This window comes from Xyrauchen texanus, chromosome 30, assembly GCF_025860055.1.
Source record: "Xyrauchen texanus isolate HMW12.3.18 chromosome 30, RBS_HiC_50CHRs, whole genome shotgun sequence".
In the NCBI taxonomy this organism is placed as follows: domain Eukaryota; kingdom Metazoa; phylum Chordata; class Actinopteri; order Cypriniformes; family Catostomidae; genus Xyrauchen; species Xyrauchen texanus.
The window spans coordinates 33,023,072-33,049,087 of NC_068305.1; the positions used below are offsets into that span (position 1 = coordinate 33,023,072).

The 26,016-nt window shown below is 39.6% G+C and overlaps 1 protein-coding gene across 2 annotated transcripts in view; it reads left to right on the forward strand.

The window, feature by feature from the left end:
- The first annotated feature begins 6,307 nt into the window (after positions 1-6,307).
- The window catches only part of LOC127623547 (atypical kinase COQ8A, mitochondrial), a 41,528-nt gene continuing 21,819 nt past the window's right edge, over positions 6,308-26,016 (forward strand). Inside the window, exons 1-5 of one of the 2 annotated variants that reach the window (XM_052097928.1) lie at positions 6,308-6,438; positions 10,414-10,590; positions 18,007-18,345; positions 18,616-18,682; positions 23,080-23,154. In XM_052097928.1, the coding sequence (XP_051953888.1) occupies positions 10,432-10,590; positions 18,007-18,345; positions 18,616-18,682; positions 23,080-23,154 (640 nt within the window). In that variant the 5' untranslated portion in view covers positions 6,308-6,438; positions 10,414-10,431. Of the gene's footprint in view, positions 6,439-10,413; positions 10,591-18,006; positions 18,346-18,615; positions 18,683-23,079; positions 23,155-26,016 lie in introns of those variants that run through there. The other variant, XM_052097929.1, reaches the window with a different exon arrangement.

Below are 26,016 nucleotides of genomic sequence, written 5' to 3' on the forward strand. Positions count from 1 at the left end.
TTAATGTACGAAAGGCAGGAAGGAAGTTCGATGACAGTAAGGCTGAATTGAACGGAACAGGCAGAGCCTCCCTGAGCTGCTTCACACTTTGAGCACAATGGGAAGAGCAAGGCTGGATCTTCAAGACTTCAGCTGGAGGACTAGAGCTCTTGAATTATTGCTTTATTTATTTATGTGCGATGTACATGTGGAGTTGTATTGTGTAAAGGGAGCTAATGGATTGTTGTGTTTTTTATTTTATTTTTTTATTTTATTTTTTTACATGTGATTTACCAATATGTACACACCATCTGTCAAACGTTTGGTAACACCTCACTTAATTTATGCTGAATAATTTATTAAAAAAAAAAAGACTTCTTACCTAAAGGATTATGCTTAAATGCTTGAAAATAGATATACAGATTGTGTCTTTGTATGAATGTATTTACAAAACTAACATTTTCATTAAAAACGTAGGCCTGATTATTTATTAATTTATTTGTTTTATATATAAAAGTATTTCTATTTTATTTATTTAAATGTACCAGATAATTCCTAGAATATGGCGAGCTGTAATTTAGTTAAAACATGGCTAATATGAAGAAGCTAAAATATAAGATGTTTTTTGTTTTAGTATTTTTGGTCACTACATAATTTCAGTACTTCCATTTGTGTTATTTCATAGTTTTGATGACTTTAATATTGTTGTAAAATTAGAAGAGAAAAAATACTAACACTGTAGAATGAATACGTGTGTCCAAACTTTTAACAGGTAGTGTATTACATATATTTGTAACTTTCATTAATATGTTATAAACAAAAACATTATGTAATGCCAATTAGTAGGCCATGTGCATTTGAATATAAATATATGAAAACATATGAATGAATCACAATTTCTAATTTTCAAAATTATAATATTCACATATATATTCGAATTAATGATAGACAAATGTACAGTACTGTGCAAACATATTTGAATCTTTTGACAAAAACATTTGTCTTTAGATGGTTATTTATATTTTCAGCTTTAGTGTGTTAATAGGAAATACACATTTTAGACTCCCAAACATTTATTTTGCAAATAGAATGTAATAGAAGAACAGAGAGTCCTGCAACAGATGGCATTGTCAACACAGAGCCCCCCACTGAACATCGAGTCAGTCTGAGATTACATGAAGAGACAGAAGCAATTGAGACAGCCTAAATATATAGAAGAACTGAGGCAAATTCTCAAAGAACTTGGAACATCATATCTGCCAACAACCAATAAAAACTGTGCTGTAAGTAGTAGAATTGGTGCTGTTTTGAAGGCAAAGGTGGTCACACCGAATATTGATTTAGCATTTTTTATGTTTACTTGACTTTGTATGATGTTAATTGATAAATGAAAGCAATTTATGACATTATTTCTGAAGACATCCTCACTATGCAACATTTTTCCCAAGAGCATAAAACTTTTGCACAGTACTGTATATATTATAGAACAGTTTCTTAAATTACTACATTTAGTTCCCCAATCCAGAATATGCTTTCATCCTTATATATTGTAATTATGTTTGTTGTTGTTACTAATCCATGTTATTTATTGTAACTCATAAACTTTTTGACAACCATCATTTGTGGCATGAATGACTCACCAGCCATTTAGAAGAAGAATCTTAGTACTTCAGTGAGGTATTTCTTCTTTGATGATTGGTAATGAAAAGCATAAAAACAGGCCTAGATGCTGTCAAAGGTCATAAAGTGAAGTGAAGTTGGTCCATCAACCATGCAAGTGCCTGCTAGTGTATAGCTCACCTATCATCTGGCGAATATTTCCAATGACTGCTCCCTAGATTTTTTGTTATATCGCTTTTAGGCACTGACCAACCCCACTGAACAAAGGAAAGTATGTCATATGCATAAGTATGATGGAAAATATAATGCTGTAGTGGCCACTCTGATTTGAATGAGAGAGGCTTGCTGATAGGTGGTATGAAAATTATTTTTCCGTCCTCTATGATTGAGATGACCGAGTTTAGCATGAATAGTCCTGTCTTCAATGTGCAAAGCTGTTTCTAAGATCTGTCGAAGTTTCAAAGCAGGATATGGGTAAAGTGAGCCCTCAAGCAAACCTAATTCGTTTCCACTAGAATTTCCATATCAACTGCAGCAGCTATAAAATATGCAATCTTAAAACTCATAAACATGAGTTCCAAATTAGTTAGAAAGAAATCAGCTACTCACATACATTTTTTTCCACCTTTGTGAGGCAAAAGTGTGAGCGCCATAAAAATATTTCTTTATTAAAATAAGCATATATTTTAAGTATGATGAATGTTCAGTGCACCAAAAGGTTATTTCAGCATAAGCGATTAATGCTTAATCAGACTGTTTTTCAGGCACTGCATATTGTTAATCTGTCTATATGCATTCATCCTGACTGCCATACTTAAGGTTGCTGCAAGTTTGTCCATTCCAACATCATGTATGTTCTATTAAACAGAGCCCATCTTAATCCAATAAAGCAAGCCAGACAGTTGCAATATTCAGCAGTAGATCAAACTTAACTTGTTATTTTTAGCACAGTAAAAACGTTAATTTAAACATTAATCATGAACTCTGCTTGAATAAATAGATGTGTGGATTTCATGCAATTAACCCTTAAAAGTATGGGTGTTTCACCAAACATTGTTACATACTTGGTTTTTTAGTGACCCGGCACATATATCTGTCACAAATGGATCTGCAAAAGGCCCAGATAGTGTCACATTTTCAAAACATTTTTAAGACATTGAGAAAATAGAATAGAATATATTCTGATATATTTTGATGTTTTAATTTTCATATATCAAAGAGATGCAACTAATCTAGAACAGGATTCATTACTTGAACTTGAACTTAGAAATGTAATGAGATACAACTGGCTATCAAACACATATTGAGTTACATAAATCATATAAGGTACACATAAACTACACATTAACTACACATATGTATTTTCTCCAGCACTTTTTGAGTCTAAATAAATGCACAATTTACATAATTTCAATAGTACACCCAAATGACAATAGTCAAGTATTACTGTTCATGTGTTAAACTTACTATACACTCACTGAGCACTTTATTAGGAACTCCACACTAATACTGGGTAGGGCCTCCCTTTGCTCTCAAAACAGCCTCAATTCTTCATGGCGGATTCCATAAGATGTTGGAAATATTACTTTGAGATTCTGCTCCAAATCTGCATCACACAATTTCTGCAGATTTATCAGCTGCACATTCATGCTCATACCTCCTGTTCTACCACATCCCAAAGGTTTTCTATTGGATTCAGATCCAGTGACGGGGAAGACCACTGAAGAACAGTTAAAAGTTAGAAAGAAATCATGTTCATGAAACCAGTTTGAGATGACATTTGCTTTCTGACATGGTGCATTATCATGCTGGAATTAGCATTAGAAGATGGGTAAATTGTGGCCATGAAGGGATGCACATGGTCAGCAACAATACTCAAATAGGCTGTGGAATTCAAGTGATGATTGATCGGTATTAACAGAACCAAAGTGTGCCAAGAAAACGTACCAAACACCATTACACCACTGCCACCAGCCTGGACTGTTGACACAAGGCAGGTTGGGTCCATGGATTCATGGCTTTTTCAGTCTTTAACTGACCAGTTTTGGCACGCCTGTGCCAACTACAGCCTCAGTTTCTGTTCTTGGCTGACAGAAGTGGAACCTGACGTGGTCTTCTGCTGTTGTAGCACATCTGCCTCAAGGTTCGACGTGTTGTGCATTCTGAGATGCTATACTGCTCACTACAATTGTACAGAGTTGTTATCTGAGTTACCATAGCCTTTCTGTCACCTCAAACCAGTCTGGCCATTCTCCGTTGACCTCTCTCAACAATAAGGCATTTCCGTCAGCAGAACTTCGCTCGCTGGATGTTTTTTGTATTTGGCACCATTCTGAGTAAACTCTAGAGACTGTTTTGGGTGATAATCCCAGAAGACCAGCAGTTGAACCAGCCCGTCTGGCACCAACAATCATTGAGATCACATTTTCCCCATTTTGATGGTTGATGTGAACATTAACTGAAGCTCCTGACCCGTGTATTCATGATTTTTATGCATTACACTGCTGCCACATGACTAGCTGATTAGATTAGACAGAATAAGAAGGTGTGAAGGTGTACCTAATAAAGCACTGAATGAGTGTAGTTTACGTACACGCTCCTTCTTTATCAAATAGCAATGTGAAATGTAAATTAAGTGGATCACTGAAACATTAGCACCACCTTGTGTAAGAAATTGCATGTATAATGTGTATGTGTACACACATATAGAATACTGATATTCACCATTGTCACACAGAACATCAATGTGATATAGAAGTAATTTGTGTGAATACAGAACTCATTTGTCTTTTAATAAAAAAGAAACATAAATCATGTGAAAGTAAATTTACATGAAAGCACAAAAAAGGGTCACTACTGTATCACATATCTTTAAAATTTATATAAATGTTTGTTAAGCAGTTTTATATATATATGTGTGTGTGTGTGTGTGTGTGTGTGTGTGTGTGTGTGTGTGTGTGTGTGTGTGTGTGTGTGTGTGTGAGCGTGTATTTATCACTTTGTGGGGACCAAATGTCCACATAAGGATAGTAAAACCCGAAATTTTTGACCTTGTGGGGACATTTTGTCGGTCCCCATGAGGAAAACAGCTTATAAATCATACTAAATTATGTTTTATTGAAAATGTAAAAATGCAGAAAGTTTTCTGTGAGGGTTAGGTTTAGGGGTAGGGTTAGGTTTAGGGGATAGAATATAAAGTTTGTACAATATAAAAACCATTATGTCTATGGAAAGTCCCCATAAAACATGGAAACACAACATGTGTGTGTGTGTGTGTGTGTGTGTGTGTAATTAAATTTGTCCTTGCAATGTTGCCATTTATTTGTGTTACTCTATTCAGAAGAGAAAGGTTGAGAAATACTAAAGAGGTGTGTGCATAACTCCAAAAACGGACTTATGGAAATGGAAAATGGAAATACAGCTGTGGAATGAGGTATGCATTAAAGGGTTAAAACAACAACAACAACAACAACAACACAAAAATGAAAGTTGATCGTCATCTCTTTAAAACCCTGTTGATGGGAGTCAATGATTTTTAGGATGACGATAAAACTTGTACGCCACCTAGTGGTACAACAGGGAGAAAGCATCTGTACATACCCTTTTTAGTTAAATTATTTAGAGATATATAACGTACAAAATTAGTAAATACATGCATTTTGCTGCTTACTTTAATTAAAAATTGTTTTTTAATTAATTTAAATATTTCAATATTTTTTAATAGATTGTATAAGGTTTATTTATTAATTTATTTAGTCATGTATTTTTCTAAAGTGTTTTATTGAAACATGTGAGTGTCTGTGAGGTTTTTTGTTTGTTTGTTTGTTTGTTTATGTATTGCCTTACCTTTTCATTCTCTGGGTTTTGGAACGAAGTACATGTTTGCAGCGTAAATTTCGACAGCGGTGAATGGGAGTGAAAGGGTGATCACAGCAAATATTAATGTCACTTACCCATTTGCTCCAAGACCAAAAGAAAAAAATCCACTATTACGTTTGAATGACTTTCCAGAACAGGAAAAAATAGAGAACTTCCAATCAGATGGAAGAAGATGCCAAATTTACTGTCACTCAGCAGCTGTAAATAAAAAAAAAAAAAAAAAATAAAATAAAAAAAATAACTAATTCCAGGGTAATATAACAATAAACAATGTTATAAATTTAAACTCAATATTTAAAAATGTATTAAAATATGCGTGATTTACGCTGCTAAATAAGGCGTAAACGCCTAATCACAGTATGCTAATGTATCCATAGAATATTCCTTCACTGTCTTTATATTTGAAGATGGCAGAAAAGGATCAAGTATGCACATGGTGTTGTTTTTAAATCAAATTGAGGGTAATTGTACCAAAAAAAAATCTCGATTTGATTTCGAGTTTGTGATGCAATGCTCATTAATAATAGCAACAAGTCAAAACTATCACATCCGACATTAAACAATAAATTGTTAATTGTTCTTAAGTAAACGTTGCTATTGTGGCGTCTCACAAACAACTAATTAATAACACATCGTATTACGTGTAAAAATTAAAGGTGACCTTTGAAATAATTATTTTTAACTGAAATATTTGTCCTTTATTGGTCCACTTTTGTAGCGCGATCTTCAAGATTCAAGTAGAACGGAACCAATCAAATCGCAGATGAAGTCTCTTAGAACTGCCCTCACTTAGCGTCGCGTCAATTTAGTGACCAATAGCAGCTGACTGGGGGAGGAGCAATACAGCTCTGTCATGCACTCCGTCGGAGGGTAATAAACAGCAAGTCTTAAACTCATGGACGCAGTCCCACCGCATCAGAAAGCTGGGCAGTAACAGCCACACATTTGCCAATTCTGGAGGTATGTACTCATACTTAAAGCATATACAACCCATATCGGACACTGTTTGTCTTATATATAAATTCATTTAACAATAATCTGGTATGCCAAAGGGGCAGATTATTGTTAATAGTACTGTGTCCTTCAGCTTGCTGGCTAGCAGACGTACATCACTCACATGTTGTGTTGCATGGTACCATGCTTTAATCTGGATTCGAGTTGCATTAATTTATCGTGTGTGTGTGTGTGTGTGTGTGTGTGTGTGTGTGTGTGTGTGTGTGTGTGTGTGTGTGTGTGTGTGTGTGTGTGCTTTTAAATTGATGACGTGTCACACGTCAGTTGGGCATGTTTTGATTTTGTTGTTGATCTGGAGGTTGGAACATTGTACAGTGCAATTTGAGTAAAATAGTGTAAACTAACAACAGTAAAATCTCTTTAATCTCTATTCTTGTTTACCATGTTATTTATTATCCAATGCTAATTCTCTAGAATTAAGGATGTTTATACTTCACGTTTACTCCTTCATTTCTAATAGAGATAAGCCTTCCTTTTTTAAATGCACTGGGAGTGCATGTGCTATCTCAGAATCAGAATGAGCTTTATTTCCAAGTATGCTTACACACAATAATTTTTATTTTTTTTTGGTGACAGAAGCTTCCAGTGCACAAAAAATACAACAACAAGACAGAGATAATAATACAAAATGTAGAATACAAATAAAAAGTGAATAGAAAATATAAGTATTGTTAGAAATACATGATAAGACTATATATATGTATGTACAATACAAATCTGTTATATACAGTTGCAAGGGAATGTATGGCAGAAGTGGTAGGTATCTTGTGCCAGAACTTAAGTCTTGCAAAGTGATAAGGGTTAGTAGACTCCAGTAGAGATATGGCATGCATGACTTTTTGTTTGAAACACACAGTGTGCTGGCGCCAAGTGCTATAGAACAAGCTCTGAGAAATAAACCATGTGTTAAGTGTGTGGAATAAACGCAGCTGTTGTAAAGATCACCTCTTTGTAAACCTGCAAGCCTTAAGCCAAATCTTTGTTTATAATCTTTCTTTGCAGAGCAGCTTGGATGCTAAACCTCAGCCTTAACCTAGACTTCAACTTAAATGGCCTGACTAAAGAGAATTTCATTTAAGTGGCTTATTTTGATTTTGCATTATTGCGGACAGCTAGAGCAGTTCATTTATTAAAAATACATCACTTAAATCATCATGACATTTACCATGCATTATTCTAATGCATTATGAATATTTATTTTATAATTATAAACCGTGTTTGTGTCAAAAATCTTATTGGCATATTATTAACTAGGAATCAGGTGTCCATGTTTTTGTTCAGTAAATCACAACCTGTCCTCATGCGAACAGAAAAAAGGGTGTTTCCCCTAATTAACTTTCTGATTTGCTGTAAATGTCATATGTTCCTTGGGTTCTCTTAGTGATTTCCTGTCACAAGGCCTGGGCAGCAGCATATTTTATGGCCTGTCATATATATATATATATGATAACATACTGTATGTGACCGCCTTGCAATTCACAATGGAATTGGAGAGGGTGTCCAAAAATGGCTGACATCTGTTGCTTGTTTCATGGTTATCTGTGTCACACCACAGTATCAGATACATTAAGAAATCTGTCCTGTTTCTGGGAGGAGTAAGCCATTGTTTTGACTTCAAAAGAAAATAAGTGGGCATTGACATTTTAAAGATAAAAAATGGATTGAGATTGGCCACTGCTTTCTATGAAAAACTATGCAGTGTCAATAAAATGTACAGACCTATTTTCCTTTGCAGATTATTTTATATTAAATATGCTTCCTCATTTTTACCTGGAAAAGGAAGCTCTTTTTCTCTCGCATTTGTTAAGCAACATGTTCCTCTATTAACCAACATAGCATTAAGTGTTTGCAATAAGCAATGGCAGCTTGACATAATGAGTTTCTCAGTTGCAAATATGCATATATGTACAGGCATGTGTCCCCTCTATCGGGTGTAGTAGTACCTACTCCAGTTATATTGCTGGCATATTTCCAGGCCACACCCAGATCACTAGATTAGGGTATTAAAAGTGGATTAATGCATTTTTGTACACCCAGGACCAATATCAATAATCATAATTCTTACTAAACAAAAATATCAGTCACTTGAAATTTTTATTTTATAGGCTAACTATTTACATTTATGCATTTGGCAGACGCTTTTATCCAAAGCGACTTACAGTGCACTTATTACAGGGACAATCCCCCCGGAGCATCCTGAAGTTAAGTGCCTTGCTCAAGGACACAATGGCGGTGGCTGTGGGGCTCGAACCAGCAACCTTCTGCTTAAAAGTTATGTGCTTTAGCCCACTACGCCACCACCACATCCACAACTATCATTCTGAAGTTTGTTATTGTCGTTAATGTAATAGAAGGACATTTACATGGATGCATTTGGTAAATGCTTTTATACAAAACCGTTTAACCCATTACACCCTGAAGGAAGTTTTAAAGATTTACCTTCTAATGAGCAAACAGAAAATAAATACTCAAACTTTTAAAGGGATAGTTCACCCAAAAATGCAAATTCTCATAATTTACTCACCTTCATGCAATACCAGATGTGCATTACTTTCTTTCTTCTGCAGAACACAAATTACTATTTTTAGAAGAATATCTCAGCTCTGTAGGTCCATACAATGCAAGTGATTTGGGTGCCAACATTTTTAAACTTCAGAAATCAGAATAAAATTACTCCAGACAACTCCAGTGGTTAAGTCTTCAGAAGTTATATGATAGGTGTGGATGATAAACCAGAATGTTTAACGTTAACATTCAGTCCATGTATTCCCTGGGAATTACACCCACCTAGTGCCATGCACTACCTGTTGGGTATTAAGGGATGGGCAACAGTGTGGCAGAACATTGAATTTTGACCTATTTTCACAGATAGGGTGTGTTTGTATCCTGACAAAGAGCTCAAGGTTTTTTAGAGCTCTGTCTTTGTGCATTTCGTGGCAAACTCCTACTTTAGGAAAGAGGCCAAGTGTAAAACCCTTTTGTTTACAGGATAGGCAAGCTCTCATCCAACCCATCCCTTTGGTTAAGCTTGTTTGCGTTTTATTTTATCTTTGGCTTTAACACTAGTGCTCCATAGCCTAAAGTTTACAGGTCCAAAACTGTATTTCTACCTTTCTGTCTAAGTAAAGTACATTCTGCCAACTCGCCACTATAAAAAGTTAAGTAAGCCATTCATCATGAAATTGAGGGTTGTACAGTGCCGCTCCGACTGAAGCACATGTTCATAGCTCCTCATATGCTTGTTTTTATTGACTTAGTGTCTGTAGCTACTTAGTGAGATGGTTAGTCATTGGTTAAAGGTTGTGACACTTGTCTCAGTGTGAAAACATTTAACCTTTGATAGGGCTGCCAACAGATAAAAGCTGTGTTTTGTTGATGGCCTAGGCTCTCAACTGTTGATTTACAGATCTGACTCAATTGCTTGCTGGGTCATAATTGATTAACAATATAAACATTTAACAACTTGTTGTTTACGTATTACACCCCAGATACAAAAAGCATGTCTTATCAACTACCTGCATGTAGATTTGGTGTCTCTGCACTATCAAGTATCATGGTACAACTAGATTAGATTAGGTACAATTAGACATGTACCATGCTAATACCCTGGTTTTTCAATGTGTACTGTGGTAGTACCATGGTATTCATTAGTGAGACCTTGGAATGTCTTCTAAATAAATACCAGAGTACATAAAGATGATAATCATTCTGTACCACAATATTAAAGTACAATCACCGTGTACCATGGTAATGCTGTGACTTTTTTTTTTTTTAGTACCATTCTTATTGGTATTATTGTTTTATTGCTGTTTTAGACTGCATAAACCAAATCTGTGTAATAGGTTTCCTCTATCAGTGCTATATTAAAAACTGTTGAGATTGAAACTATTGTATTTCTCAGCATTTCCTTCCCTCTGGTAGGCGTGAAGAGGAACTATCATGGCAGGCGACATGTTGTTGCTGATGAGGGGTCTAGCTAAGCTGAGCCAGGCTGTGATCGAGACCCAGGCCAGCTCTCTGCTGGTCAGTGGAGGGGTGCCCCACAGCATGCAAATGACGGCTGAACAGGGCATGAGTATAGCCATGCAGAAGGTCCAGGTGGGTCCAGATCAGTTCCATATGCATTTACTACAGTTAAAGCCCCATGACCCCATTGCTTATAGCTTTAAAGCCAGTGAAATTGCTAGTGTTCTCCTAAAAGTTGACAAAATTAACTTAATTTGTTTTAGTTGCATTTAAAATTTACAGTCTTTCTTATCCAGGAAAACAGGCCAAAAGTTTTATATATTATTGACCTATCTTGCAGTCCAAAATGCTCTCCATAATGAGAATGTCCCCTCCCTCTAATACCACCTGACCTCGACTCGCAATAGTATGTTGGAAATCATGATTAATTGCTATTTTTATAAAAGGAACGAGCACTTTGATATGTCCCAACCAAACTTCCTTTGTCAATAGGATATTAGTCTGCATCACTTTGTGCCTAACAACACTCCTTAAGTGTGGTAAAATGAATCGGTTACCTAACGTAACCTCGGTTCTCTCTAGACGAGGGAACGAGTATTGCGTAAGCTAGCTTACGCTACGGGAAAGATTCATCTTTTCTGAGATATTGAAGCCAAAAAATTATCCTTAATTTTGTATCATTTGTCAACGCAGTGCAGCAACTGCAGACCTTGAGCGGGCTAGCTAGCGAGCTCATTGGTTGCTCTGCTGCAGCCTATAGACGAACTTGGGCGAACTCGCGTCCAATGAGAGGCGTCCGCGCGCTTACTGCATCAAAGGCCGCCAAAATGGGCGTGGCTAGAGTGCATATAAGCGTAGTTCGTAGGCTGGAACCCTGGTTTTCATTGAATGAAGCGTAAAGTCGCCGTGGCGCGAAGCACGGCCGGCTACGCAATACTCGTTCCTCGTCTAGAGAGAACCGAGGTTACGTTAGGTAACCGATTCGTTCTCTTACGAGAGGTTCTCTCGTATTGCGTAAGCTAGATTACGCTACGGGAACCCATTGTCAACGCCGTCGCGCCAAGCATCCACTGCATGAGCCCCGGGGGTGGGGGGACCCGGGGGAGCCCTTGTGAGTGGGGAAATAATATTTGGTCGGCAAGAGTGCGGGCCAGTGTGTGTGTAATACATAAGCACATTGTGGGAAGGGAACGACAGAGCGGCGGTGCCGGTCTGTGTGGAATGAGTCCCATCAGTGCAGCTCACCAGGGGAGCTGTAGCGTATTAAACCGCTAGTAGTTTTGCCTGCAGGGCGGGCACTTCCAGATTGTAAAATCTGACAAAGGTGGAGGGGGAAGCCCAGCCCGCTGCCACACATATGTCGTGAATGGAAATCCCGCTGGACCATGCTCACGATGGGGCCATGCCTCTAGTGGAGTGAGCCCTAATGCCCAACGGGCATGGCAGGTCTGTTGACGCGTATGCGGCAGCAATAGCGTCCACTATCCATCTAGACAGTGTCTGTTTCGAGGCGGCGAAACCTTTGGTGCGCCCTCCGAACGAAACGAAAAGCTGCGCAGAGCGTCTGAAAGAGGCGGAGCGCGCAGTATACAATCTCAGTGCTCTGACTGGGCAAAGGAGATTGGCGTCGCGTTCGCTATCGGATGCTGGCAGCGCCGATAGGGAAATGACCTGTGCTCTGAAAGGAGTACCGATCACCTTGGGAACATAGCCGTGTCTAGGCTTTAAAATGACCTTGGAGTCACTTGTTCCAAACTCAAGACACGCAGCGCTGACAAACAGCGCGTGAAGGTCTCCCACACGTTTGACTGATGACAGGGCAGTCAGAAAAACGGTTTTGAGTGAAAGGTATTTCAAATCCACGGATTGAAGCGGTTCGAAAGGGGGCTTTCATAGTTTCGAGAACTATAGAAAGATCCCAGATAGGAACCAATGGGGGCGCGGGGGTTCATCCTTCTAGCTCCCCTGAGGAAGCGGATGACCAGCTCGTTTTTTCCCAGTGACTGGCCGTGCAGGGGTTCAGCGAACGCCGCGACGGCCGCCACATACACTTTGAGCGTGGATGGGGATCTGCCCTTATCCAGCAGCTCTTTGTAAAAACACGAGCAGCGACGACACCCCACATGTCCGTGGGTCCAGGTCTCTGTCGGTGCACCATTTTGAAAACACAGACCATTTTGACGCATAGAGTCTTCTCGTGGAAGGGGCTCTAGCGTGTGTGATGGTGTTTATTACCCCTTCTGACAGATCGACGGGTAGTCCTTGATCACCCACGCGTGCAGCGCTCTGGGTGGGGATGCCAGATCGTGCCGCGAGCTTGAGAGAGGAGATCTGCTCTCACTGGGATGGGCCACGGCGCTGTCAGTGACAGCTGCGTAAGCTCCGGGAACCATGTCTGATTCTCCCAACGCGGGGCTATGAGGAGCACCGAGTGACGCGTTTCCCTGATCCTCTGCATTACCTGTGGCAATAGCGAGACGGGAGGGAAGGCGTAAAGCGGGCGGTTGGGCCAGTCCTGGGCCAGCGCGTCCTCGCTTTTCGAGAAAAATATTGGGCAGTGAGAGTTCTCTTCTGACGCAAAGAGGTCTATCTCTGCTCTGCCGAATATGCGCCGTAACTTCTGGACTGTTTTAGCGTGCAGGGACCATTCCCCTGGGGGAATATTGTCTCTGGACAGTCTGTCTGAGCCGTCGTTCAGGTGGCCTGGCACGTGCGTTGCCCTCAGCGAGCGCAGGTGGCACAGGGACCAACTCAGTATGCGTTTTGTCAGATGGAAGAGGTTCCTGGATCTGACACCGCCCTGACGGTTTAGGTAGGATACCACAGATCTGTTGTCCGAATGGACCAGGACGTGGTGACCCTGAATGACCGGGAGAAAGCGCACAAGCACGTATTCGACCGCTATCATTTCCAGACAATTTATGTGAAGGAGCTTTTCCTGAACTGACCATAGGCCAAAAAAACCAGAGAGCCCTCGCAGACCGCGCCCCAACCCGTGTTGGACGCGTCTGTCGAGATGACTTTTCGGCGAGATACAGCTCCCATCGTCACTCCCCGCTGATACCATTCGGCCACTGTCCAGGGCTGCAGAGCTGAAATACAGGTCTGAGTCACCTTGATCGGCTGGCAGCCTGTGGCCCAAGCCCGGCGAGACGCGCGGGTGTTTAGCCAATGCTGAAGCGGGCGCATGTGCAGTAAACCCAGCTGAAGTACTGCTGTGGCTGAGGCCATGTAACCTAGCACTCTCTGAAATTTTTTCAGAGGTGTGAGGCTGTTCATCTGAAAGGACGCGGCTAGTCGCTGAACACGGCGCACGCGCTGTGTAGATAAGCGAGCCGTCATTGCCACGGAGTCTAGTTCTATTCCAAGGAAGGAAATTGCCTGACTGGGCTGTAGTGAGCTCTTGGTCCAATTGACTGCAAGACCCAAACTGTTCAGATGGCTGAGGAGAACTGTTCTGTGAGACAGAAGCTCCGTATGTGACTGTGCCATAATCAGCCAGTCCTCCAAATAGTTCAGAATTCGCAAGCCCTGACTCCGCAGGGGTGCGAGGTCGCATCCATGCACTTCGTGAAAGTACGGGGTGCTAAAGACAGGCTGAACGGAACGACGGTGTATTGATAAACCTGGCCGTCGAAGGCGAATCTCAAGAATGGCCTGTGACGGGGATTTATCTGAATCTGAAAATAGGCATCTTTCAGATCGAGAGAGATAAACCAGTCCCCTGGCGCGTATGTGCGAGGAGTTTCCTGATTGTAAGCATTTTGAACGGTCTTTTGCAAGCACCTTGTTCAAAACCCTGAGATCTAATATTGGTCTGAGGCCGCCGTCTTTCTTGGGAACAAGAAAATAACGGCTGTAAAACCCCGACTCGCTCAGCTAAGGCGGCACTTTCTCTATGGCCCTTTTGCACAGAAGGTTTGCTATTTCTGAACGAAGCATGCAGGCTGCTTCCGTGTTCACAATAGTTTCGAGCCAGCTCTGAAGCGGGAGGGCGGCGATCGAACTGTAGCAAATAGCCCTGTTTTATTGTGCTTAACACCCATTTGGATATCCTGGGATAGCTTCCCACGGTTTGAAGCGTAACGCTAGAGGGTGAATGGCCAAATCGCCCTGATTGCCGCACACAGCAGCTGAACAGAATGTGTGAGCCGCTTACTGTGCTTATGCATGACTGCTCGCAGACAGCAGGGACAGGCTGTTCTGTGAGTGACTTCCCGATTGAGGTGAATGGGGAAAGAGTCACATCTGCTAAGTGATGCGCGAGCATAGTCACGGGCACGGGACTTACATACAGAGAAGTGTTTGCTGGCCGTGTGACAGAGCGGGCAGTGAATGGGCGCGTGCACGTATTCGTGAGCGCATTTATTGACTCTAACACTTGAGCGGGCTGTGTCCGCTTTATGTGAGTGGGCTCTGATCGGGACACGGGAAGTGTAATGCTTGTGTGTAGAGGTGAACACTGGATTGTGGGCACATTTTCTACACATAAGGCATGTTTGCTCTTTACAAGATTTCTTTGGGTCGCCGTGAAAACGGCGTTTGTGTGCAGGCAAGCGGGCAGTATCACTGGCTTGTTGGCTGCTGAATCCACCACTGCAGTAGCCTGAGGGAAGGGGACTGACAGAGGGCGAAGCTTTGACGGCTGTCCGGCTGCGGCGGGACTGAGCCGTCGTTTTCTCAACAAAGCTAGGAGGACTTCGGTTGCTCAGGTTTCAACGCAATCTTAGGCCGAGGCCCGCGGGGGGGCGGCGGTCTGCGGCAGCTGTCTGAGCGCGACCTAGGGCGGCCGCCCTGTCGACGCTGAAAAGTCTGGCTTTGCTGAGCTGGACGCTGTGAAGAGGCTCGTGCAGGAGGCTGGTCACGTGGGCGGCCTGCAGAGGAGCTAGCGCGACGAGGCAGGAAGAGATTCATGGCTTGGGTGGCTTTCTGGACTTCCGTGAAACGGTCAACAATGCCACTCACCGCGGAACCGAAGAGACCGGACGGAGAGAGCGGCGCGTTGTCCGTCGCGCTCCTTAGATCTGAAACAGCCTCTGGGTGTCCGCCTTTCTCATCCCATTCTCGAAGGAGGTCCGCTTGGAGGATCTGTAAGACGGCCATGGAATGCAGAGCAGATGCGGCTTGGCCGGCGGCGGCATAGGCGCGGCCAACACAGGCGGAAGTAGTTCTGCAGGCCTAGACGGGAGCACCGGTTTAGACCGCCATCTCGCGGAGGGCGAGCAAAGGTGTGCTGCTACCGAATCCTCTGGATTCCTGAGCCAAGGAGGAGGCTTGGGAGCCTGACCACTCCTCGCTGTCCGAAGCCATGATGGAACAGCAACCCTTATCCTCCGCCTCGTCATCCCAGATGGCAGCAGTGCAGCCGCTCGGCGGCAACTGCGCGTCCGGGGGGGCGGGGAGGGTGAAAGCGAAACTCGAGGGAGAGGCTCCGGCGAGGCAGTCGCTTCTAACACCGGTTCCGGCAGCCTTTGGGAGCGGCGCTTCTTGTTGCGCGGCGAAACGAAAGGCGGCGCGGCGGCTTCGGTTTTGCATGCTTCGAGTCGAGCTCACAGGGTCGACATCGGAAGCTCCTCGCAGAGGTCGCATCCGCCGTCAGCGAGGGCGAGCTCTGCATGTTCCCGTCCCAGGCAGAGAGCGCAGATGAGGTGGCGGTCTCCGGTGCTGAGAGGAGCGCGGCATGAGCCGCAGGAAGTGCGATTCATCTTTAAAAAGACGCTCGATACTCTTTTTGTGAAGTTCGCTGAGGAACTTAGCTTGCTCTAAAAAAGGATACGTCGCCGGATGGCGTAGCTCGCAGGATGGCTGAAGGTGGCGAAGACGGCCGGCTTCTTCGAGCGCTGTCCAAGCTTGCTAGATGCCCCTTGAACGGCGACGCGGCTTCCAGTTCAGAGATGCGAAGAGCTTCGCTGAAGAGATGAAAATCAGGGTTCCAGCCTACGAACTACGCTTATATGCACTCTAGCCACGCCCATTTTGGCGGGCTTTGATGCAGTAAGCACGCGGACGCCTCTCATTGGACGCGAGTTCGCCCAAGTTCGTCTATAGGCTGCAGCAGTTGCCACAGAGCATCCAATGAGCTCGCTAGCTAGCCCGCTCAAGGTCTGCAGTTGCTGCACTGCGTTGACAAATGATACAAAATTAAGGATAATTTTTTGGCTTCAATATCTCAGAAAAGATTAATCTTTCCCATAGCGTAAGCTAGCTTACGCAATACGAGAGAACCTCTCGTAAGAGAACCCATAACTTACTGGAACAACGTACTGGAACATTATTAATCACTGTACACTTCAATATGATTTTCATATGGAGTTTGGGTTTTCATATATCCTTTGATGAAATATAATACACTTTACAAAAAAAGTTTTTAAATGACACCCCACAGATGTAGCATTTAAAGTTGTCTTTAAATAGTACTAAAACTAAAAAGGTCCCAATAACTTTTGTCTCACCAAGAAAAGCATTTTGACCATTCAGACGTAACTCAGCTGTGACTCAGCTGTGTCTGAGGTGGTAGAGCGGGTTGTCCACTAATCGCAGGGTTGGTGGTTCCGCCCACACGATTCCACATGCTGAAGTGTCCTTGGCAAGACACTGAACCCCAAGTTGCTCCCAATGGCAGGCTAGTGCTTTGCATCATCATTGGTGTGTGAATGGGTGTGTGAATGGGTGAATGAGACACAGTATAAAGCATTTGTAATACCGCTAAGGTTAAAAAGACTTATATAAGTGTAGACCATTTAACACAGTTTTCACAGACCATTTTTCATAGTAAAGCTCAAATTTTTTACGTTTTTATATTTGACTCTAAATATACTTATTTTCTTGTCAAATTGCATTTAGTTCCTTCTTAGAAAAGGAAAGAAAACAATATTTAACAATTATGTTTGAACATTTTCCAAATATATATTCAAATTGAAATGTACAATATTTATATACTGAAGTACTGGTACTTTTTACATCACTACAAGATGATAAAAACATTTGGGCTTTACTGAAAACATTCAGCACCCATGATTTTCGACCCTTTGCCTGATATTGGTGTTGGGTTGCAGCTCTTTTCTTCATGAGTCTTTTATCTCCACAAAACATGATCCAAGATAGAGTAACTGTAACAATACAGTTATGCTAATTAAATTTACTTGGATATTGGGTTACCACATGAATTAAACCCAAGTATTTTCCAAAGCATAGAAGCACAGTGTGTGCTGCCAAGCTACTTGCACTATGAAAGCCTCTGGATCTGACTGTGCATTTCAAAGTAGTTTGAAAGTTCCTTTCAGACATTAGACATGTGTACTTTATTTCCAAATGGTCTTTATTTGTTATGTTGCTTATTTCATTCATTTGTTCTGTCAGAGAGCACTTGAAAGTACTGTAGATTTTTCCATTTAATGAAGAAAATATGAGTGGTTCTTCCCCGTAAAGAAAACATCACCACTATGCTAGGGTGTCCTGGGTGGTTGCAAGGTGGTTTAAATCCTCAACTCAAAAGTAATAGTGATGTTACTCTCACTAAATTAAGTTCATATACTCGTTTGTTTTTAGGAGTTCACAGGCGGCCAGCAGAGCGTCTCTGATTTCAGCATAGCCATGGATTCTAAGTATGATTTCACAGCTTCAGAGGAGAACTTTGAAAGTGTGGGACATGTAGGTTTGGACAGTGATTCAGTTTTCAGGAACTCTAGCACAGATGCCGCAAATACACACAGCCAGGCTCCAGGGAAGTCCAAGGTGTTTGAAGGCTACAGGGACCCTACTAGCCAGTTCACTGGACAAATACGCTTGTATCACCAGGATCACTCTTCTGTGGGAGGCATCACAGCTGAGGATATTGAGAAAGCCAGGGAGGCAAAGCGAAATGGCTCCAAACCACATAAACAAATGGTACAAGATACAGCTTTTCAAATCTCTCATCGCCTAAGAGTAACTAGCCATTTATACTGTCTATATACAGTATGTCATGCATTACTTAAGATATTAATAGTTGGGACCAACATGTTTGTTCACCTAAAGTTGGTAAACATTTTCTGATAGCAGATATAGACACCAAGGACAAATAATAGCTTCATCGTCGACTTTGTTAAACAATCAAATAACTATTGCAGCATTTCCATGCCTTAATTTTTTGTCCCTAAACATTCTCTCCTGCTTCAGCTCAGTGAAAGAGCAAGAGAGCGGAAGGTACCGGTTACGCGATTGGGGAGACTAGCAAATTTTGGAGGTAAGGTCATTAACACACTGTACCAGTTAAATGTTTGGAATCACTGTGAAACACTGTGCTATCTGTGTTCTGATCTAAGGCCTATTCATGAGACCCCGTGTTTCTGTGCTCATACAACACGCCAGATTGAGGGCTCAAGGTTAATCTGCACTTTGACCAGTAATAGCGTAGACTGCAGCTGATTTGGATTATGGGAGAGAGCTTAACCAGTCTAGCAGTGTGTATCACCTGTTTCCCAAAGAGGGCTTCCCAATCAGTTCTAGCTATCTGTAACTCTACACGCTTTTGTTCAATAAATGACAGACTATCAGTTATTTCTCAAAGGGCTATTCTGCTATACAAAGGCAAAACGCATCAACCACCCGTATGTCATTTATTTTTAAATCACTGCTTGGTTTCGTGTGGATTTTGTCAATACTGCAGTTTTGTTTTCACAATTTCATAATTGCATTTTCTTTTTTCTCCGTAAACATAGAAGGGATAGTTCACACCAAAATAACAATTCTGCCATACTCACCATCATATGGACATCTGTATGGGTCCATACATTTAGCATAAACCCAAAAAGAGGTCCCTGGCTCCTTTTATTTATTTAAATTTTTTTTTTAACCTTTTTTACTGGTGAAAGTAATACATAATGTATGTATTAAAATGCATTTAAAAGCCAAAATATGAAATGCTATGCATCAGTATTCACCGAATAATCAATTATTTTGAAGAGGGGGTCCAAATGACAATTTTCTCATGGAGATCACAGATTTGCACAGATTCATTATTGCATTATATGCCAATGGTGTCCAAAAATTGGAAAACATTTTTTTTATTTTAACATTGGAGTGCATTTAATTCCAGAAGTATTAAAAATATCTTGATATCCTTTTAATCTGGTTCCTTTAGGTATCTTCAAGTTTAAGGCTTTTTATGGTTGATTTCCAAAGATATGTGGACTTTCAATGCGGCTCCATGTGTATATTGATAATTTTGACACAATTTCAGTGGTGGAAATCCAAATGTGGGTCTTACATAGTACAAAGCTGGTTTTCTTGTCCAAATAAACAGAGGTCTGAAGTGAAGTACAAATAATGTTGAAAGTAGAAATGTTCTGTACAGTTAATTATTTACCTTAAACAATGATGTCAAGATATCAGGGTGAAGAAATGACGATAATGGCGATAACATAGGTAACATTATTAATGTTCATTTTTGGGTGAACTAATCCTAAAACACATCATAGTCTCAAAGACCTGATTTCTGTCACTCAATATCAGCATGCTGTATTTGTAGTTACTGCATTTTTCCTTTGCACAAAGAATTGCTGATTACAGATACAATGAATTAATGGCTGGATATGCCAAAGGTTTTGGAGAAAAAAGTGCTGTCACATGGGAAAATCCCATTATAATGGCTGAAGAAGTTCTCAGTGACTGCAATAAGCACAGGTTCACTTCATGCTAGTTTTCCACTGACACACACTGATTGATTTGTTAAAAGATACGTCTAATATTCTCAGCTGCGGGTGTGTGTGCAAACAGCGTGCTGGATGCCATGTTGCTGTTATCAGATTGAACACTTATCTATGAAGATTTTGAGAAAACATCTATGGACACCTGTTTACTGCAAGCCAGTATAAAGTTCCGTTGTCCTGTAAACCTGACAGGTTACTCTGGTTTGGCTAAAGCATCATGGGATTGTGTGAATTTATGTGAGGGGTTTGTTGACAGCTCTTCGTGTCCTTTATGGAAGCTCAAAGCTACCAAGTCTGTTCAGAATTACTTGCGCTCTATTTATGGGAGTATTTGGAAGAGTTTGCTGCTGTTATATTTGCACGTTTTAAAGCTGAAGTGTGTAATTTTTTCAAGATTACAATTATTTTTCAATCCCAGCTTAATTTCCCCTGAAAAGTGTAAATACAGTGTCTCTGTGGTGCTAACAGAACATTCCTCTGTGGCTCAACCAATGGCATGAGTTTGGGGCGGGACTATCTGTGTGCTTATTGATTTTCCTGACCAGTGTCATATGGTGCATTGTTCAGGAAACCTGTTTGAAAATTATCATTATATTTAGATTCCAGCGGCGAAGATATGGCACATTTCAGCTTTAATATTACATGGTGTCTAATAATTATTATTAATTATGATAAATCATCACTGATTATATTATTATTAATGAATTACTTAATACAATACATGTAATATTTATTAAATGGAATGCAATTATTTTACCATTTTAAATTAAATTTATTTATATTCATTTATTTATATCCATATTTAATATGAAATATTTTGCACTGTTACTCCTACAGTGATCAAAACACTGAGGAAGCATAAGGATATGTATCAGAAAATATTAACATTAATTATTAAATATTCTAAATGAATTATTGACTAAATATTAAATTAAATGCAATTACATTTAAAGGATTCAATATTAAATACAAAATTTGACATTGTTATTCTTAACAAGATCAAAACACTATGAGGAAGCATAAGGATTTGTGTCTGAATTATTTAATTTACATATTATAATAATATATTATAATAATATTACATTTTAAATTAAATGCAAATATTATCACATTTATTTTGCATTTAAAATATTTAATATTAATTATTACATTTACATTGTTACTCATACCAATGTCAAAACACTGAGGAAGCATACTATTTGTGTCTGAATATATTAACTAATTATTTAATTTAATACATATATTAAAAAATTAAAATTACATTTAAGTATTTAATATTATATATAGCATTTTACATTGCTACTCTACCAAGATCAAAACATTATGGGGAAGCATGATTTCTGTCTTAATATTATGATAATTTTGTTATTATTAAAGTTAAACTGGTTTTAATTGATATGTGTGTGAATTTTGTCCTCACCTTGACCTTACTCCTGGATAGTGCTATCCAGGTCAAGTTCTCTGGCTCCCTTCCTCTGCCCCTCACTGGATAGCTAAAGATTTTGAATAATTGCCTCCGAGAATAGTAGCCTTTACTCTGGCAGGCTTTCATGTGGTTGCGTTCTTCAATCTCAAGTTTGGGGACCGTAGATAGCTCATAAATCAGTGCCTTAACAACAGTTTTAAAATGGCCTGTTTGTTTTCTTTGCCTTAAATGTTTTGTTTATATTCAGAAGCATATCTCTGTTTTTGTCACATGAGACGGAGGCCGGTAGTGTCAGTGTCTTTGGTCGTACAATCAGGTTATCTGAGAATGATCTAAAATATGGTGTGCTGCTCAGGAAGGAACGGCCCTTGCCTAAACATCCTCTTTGACAAGTTGTGAGAATGTTACTTGCTAATATTTATGAATTTGAAATAAGCAGCAATACAAATTACCAAGGCAAGGATCACTATTACTGTTGCTTATACTTGGGGTTTAAGGTTTGTTTAAATGCCTAACCCCAAGTACTCAACTTTGTCATCATGCATATTTGTGCCACGGACATGAATGATAGCTGAAATCGTGTGGTTTATTGAGGAGAGGTGTGTTATTACTGTTCTAAGCTTTTGGACTTATAATTTTCACCTGGTGGATTATTAAAAAGGTGAAATAAAGAAAATCCCATAAATTTACATTTAAGGGCCACACCTAGGGACCAGAGTACCATTGAAACTGGGCTCTTTTCACTTTTGTTGTGATCATATTCTTTTAAGTGCTGTGGTGGTGCCGCCATGCTAAAGTGATTGCGTATTACCAGTTGTCTTCACAATAAGAAATGCACAGTGACACATGTAGTTTGATTCGATAAATCGTGAGCCATCACGTTATAATCTAGCTGCATTAAGCGTGCACGCTCAAGGGACAAGCATCCCCACGACAGTGTGCATCAGCCGGGTGCAGTTTCAATCTCTCCCCCTTAGATAGGGACATATCATTTTTATTGTCAACAACGTCGATTCATCGTTTCACTTTAGAACAACATGAGGGTGAGGAATTTATTTTTTATTTTTTGGGGGTGAACTATCCCTTTAAGGTATGTTAAGACTTCTGGAAATGAAAACAGTAAAGCAAAAACATGTCTGTGCCATTTCTTGCCTGTAGCGACTGTTTATACTCAGGGTTACACTTCTTGACTGATTTACAACTGACTTGAATTCCTCCTAAATTTCTCAGAGGGAGTGTTACATAATCGCAAAATTACATAATTGTTGAAGATTGCACCAAACTTGTTATTGATTCTTGGATGTACCACAGCACATGTGCTGACCACAGTGTTTTGGTGTTTCCTTTTTGACAAGTTCACATTATACTACAGTTGTACATGAGTGTGGTTGTGGATATTGTTCAGAAACCAATGCACAAGACAAATGTAATGCAGCTCTCCAGGGTGGAAGTGCTTATTGTAACATGAGTGTAAACTATTGCTGAGTAATATCCTGTCTCTTGCAGGGCTTGCTGTGGGTTTGGGTATTGGAGCATTGGCAGAGGTGGCAAAGAAAAGCCTCAGATCAGAGGAGAAGAATGGTAAGAGAATCTTATTATTTAGTTAACATTTATATGCTCCAGAATTAGTGGTTTTGGTGCCAATTAATCTATCACTTAATAGAGTAATATGGCTTATACTAATACAATATTTGGCCCAGTGTGTATTCCATGTGTTTGGCTGACAAGTCACACAAATGCATTTACAAAATGTGCAGTTCATGGTTATATTAATGCAATTTATATATATATATATATATATATATATATATATATATATATTTTTTTTTTTTTTTTTGTTAAATGTTATGTTTGTATAATAAACACTGTGTTGGGGATGCTACTTTAAACTAGCTTTGCATGCTACAAACTACTCGAAGTACTACAATAAAGGTGCTCTTTTAAAAGAATAAGTTGGCTACATTACAAGATACAAACAAAAAGCAGCTTACTACATTGAAGAAAATATATTTTTTAAATATAACAGTCAGATGATGGCCTATTATTAAATTTAAGGAATGGTTCACCCAAAAATTAAAATTCTCTCACCATTTACTCACCCTCATGTAAAGGCAAATAAAACCAACCCCGCTTATTCTTCAATCTTCAACCCACAATTTACTCCTTTGTATGAGAGCAAACCTAAAAGTATCAGATCCTTTGGTATTCGTATTAAACCTCATTTGGAGAACTTGAATATAAATTTGAACATTCTAACCCAAATACAATTCAATTCTATATCTCCCTGGAAACTAAAGAAGCCTAATATCAATTTGGATTTGACTCATCAGAAGAAAGGAGTGACCCATCCAAATGTATATAGACAGCAATATTTGGAAATAAGAAACCAATTCCCTCCCATGTACCTATATTCACAGATGGCTCGAAGATGAAAAACAGTGTAACGGCAGCAATGGTGACTGGAAATCAACGCTATGGAATTCAGTATTCCAAAACAGTGCTCAATTTTCTCTGCTGAGGCTCGTGCTTTACTTTTAGCTTTGGAGCACATTGAAAATTCTCTGCAAAAATTTTTTATAATTTTTACTGACTCTAAATCCTGCCTTCAAGCAATGGACACTTTAAAAATTGACCATCCTTTAGTGGACTGCATCTTAACCAAAGTGGATTATCTACTAAATCAGTTTTTCAGCATTATCTTTTGCTGGGTTCCAGGACATGTTGGTCTTGCAGGAAATGAACAAGCTGATGCAGCTGCTAAGGAAGCTCTTAATCAGGAAGTTAATGAATGCCAAATCCCTCCCTCAGATATCAGACCGATTATTAACCGATATATTTTAAATAAGTGGCAAGAAGAGTGGAATATGTGCAAGAACAATAAGTTGTATGTAATTCATCCGGAAATTTCAAACAGACTTTTTATCAATTTTAAACAAGATTTGATCAAGTGGTCTACACCAGATGCCGTATAGGTCACGCAAATCTGACCCATGCCTTTTTGCTTAAAGGTGAAGACCCAACCCTATGTATGTTTTGTAATATTCCCTTATCTGTCAAACATATTTTACTAGATTGTCCTGGTCTTAACGCAAGTAGAATGCTCTTTTATGAAGTTACCTCGTTAAAGGACTTATTTAATGAGATTGTGCCTGAAAAGGTTTTGGATTTCTTATCATATATTAATCTTAAAAGAAATATTGTATAATATGACTTGCTATTTATATTTGTTTTGTTTTTATTGTATTTATATGATATTTGTTTTTTGTAATTGAATTCTTGCCATGAAATAGCTTTGATCGCTGACATGGCATTAAATAAAACATACTACTACTACTCACCCTCATGCCATCCCAGATGTGTATGATTTCCTTTCTTCTGCAGAACTCAAATGAAGATTTGTAGATGAATGTTTCAGCTCATTAGGTCCATACAATGCAAATGAATGGTGAACAAAACTTTGAAGCTACAAAAAGCACATTAAAGGCAGCATAAAAATAATCCATATGAATTCAATTGATTTTGGGTGTGAACTGACCAAATGTAACTCCTTTTTTCATTGTACACCTTGTCATTGCAGTCTCTAGAAACAATCAAGATTTCAAGCTCAATTACATTTCCTAGTGCTTGACGCATGGTGCAAGGAAGTGTAATCAATCTTAAAACCATGATCACCTAGAAGGCTGCTGATGTCAAGATTTATAGTGAAAATTATTCATATTTTGGTCTGATCCCCCACCCCCATTGGATCACTTTAGAAGATATCGATTAAACCACTGTAGTCTTCAACATTTTTGTCACCTTTCACTTGCATTGTGTGGACCTACAGAGCTAAGGTATTCTTCTAAACAGCTTTGTTTGTGTTCATCAGAATAAAGTCATGTCTTGGCATGAGAATGAGTAAATGATGAGAGCCAAAGCTTTAGGCACTAAAGCTTTGGCTCTCATGTTGCATAGTGAGAATGTCTTCAAAAATAATGCCATCAATAGTTTTCATTTATCACAATGACATACAAAATGTAGTAAACATAAAAAAGCTAAATTAATATTTTGTATGGCCACCTTTGCCTTTAAAACGGCACTAAAAGACACTAATTGATTGTTGGCAGATAGGGAGTTCCAAGCTTCTTGGATAATTTGCCACAGTTCTTCTATCTATTTAGGCTGTCTCAATTGCTTCTGTCTCTTGATGTAATCCCAGACTCAATATTCAGTGGGGAGCTCTGTGGGGGCCATGACATCTGTTGCAGGGCTCCCTGTTCTTCTGTTCTAATCTTTTCTATTTGCTAAATGCTAAAATGTATATTTCCTATTGACACACTAAAGCTGAAAATATAAATGACCATCTTAAGACAAATGCTTTTGTGAAGCATCTTTTTGTGAAGACTTTTGTATTTATTCTTGAATAATAAAACTAGAAAACAACCTGTTTTATGCAATTGAAAA